The 600-nt window shown below is 68.2% G+C and overlaps 1 protein-coding gene across 1 annotated transcript in view; it reads left to right on the top strand.

Moving 5' to 3' along the window:
* Positions 1-340: 340 nt before the first annotated feature.
* Positions 341-600, top strand: part of COL20A1 (collagen type XX alpha 1 chain) — a 26,164-nt gene continuing 25,904 nt past the window's right edge. The window contains 1 exon segment of the mRNA XM_029219806.1: positions 341-422. Coding sequence (XP_029075639.1) covers positions 341-422 — 82 coding nt within the window.

The following is a 600-nucleotide window of genomic DNA, read 5'->3' as shown; positions in this document are numbered from 1 at the left end:
ACAGTGGCCACCCCAGGCTGGTATAATGACAAGTGAGTGACCAGGGCAGTGGCCAGGCCCCGAGCTGGCCTAGCTGGCCTGTGGAGAAGGTCCCGAGGGCGGGATGCAGAGCGTGCGGTGGGCAGACGGAGGGCAGCTGACCTCCTGATCCAGGAAGCTCCCCCAGGCCTGTGGGACGCTGGCCCCTGGGGACAGGAGGGCCAGTGGCTGGAGGCCTCCGGGTATGGGCTCGGCCCCAGGCCTACACAGGCACAGACAAAGAAGCTCTGGCTTCGAGGTCAGGAGGGGACAGACGGACAGATGGCTGAGTGGCCTCTCCTCCTCTCGCAGGCCACACACCATGAGCATCCGTGTGTGCCCCCGCCTCGGGGTCGGCCTCTGGCTGTGGCTGGGTGTCACCCTAGGACTCGGCCAGGGACAAGGTGAGGACACGGGTGTGGGCTTCCTGTGGCCCTTGCCTGCCCCCCACCCCAGGCCGTACCTGCCCAGGGCACAGGTCCCCCGAGGGACCAGCCTCCCTCTGGCCCTGAGCCCCCAGCAGCTGCTGTTCTGGGGGGACAGATGCGCAGGGGGCAGAGACGGGAAGAGGGGACAGCTCTG

This window comes from Monodon monoceros, unplaced genomic scaffold (genome assembly GCF_005190385.1).
Source record: "Monodon monoceros isolate NGI ecotype Baffin Bay Population unplaced genomic scaffold, NGI_Narwhal_1 Super_Scaffold_13, whole genome shotgun sequence".
NCBI lineage: Eukaryota > Metazoa > Chordata > Mammalia > Artiodactyla > Monodontidae > Monodon > Monodon monoceros.
This window is presented reverse-complemented; position numbering and strand designations above follow the sequence as displayed.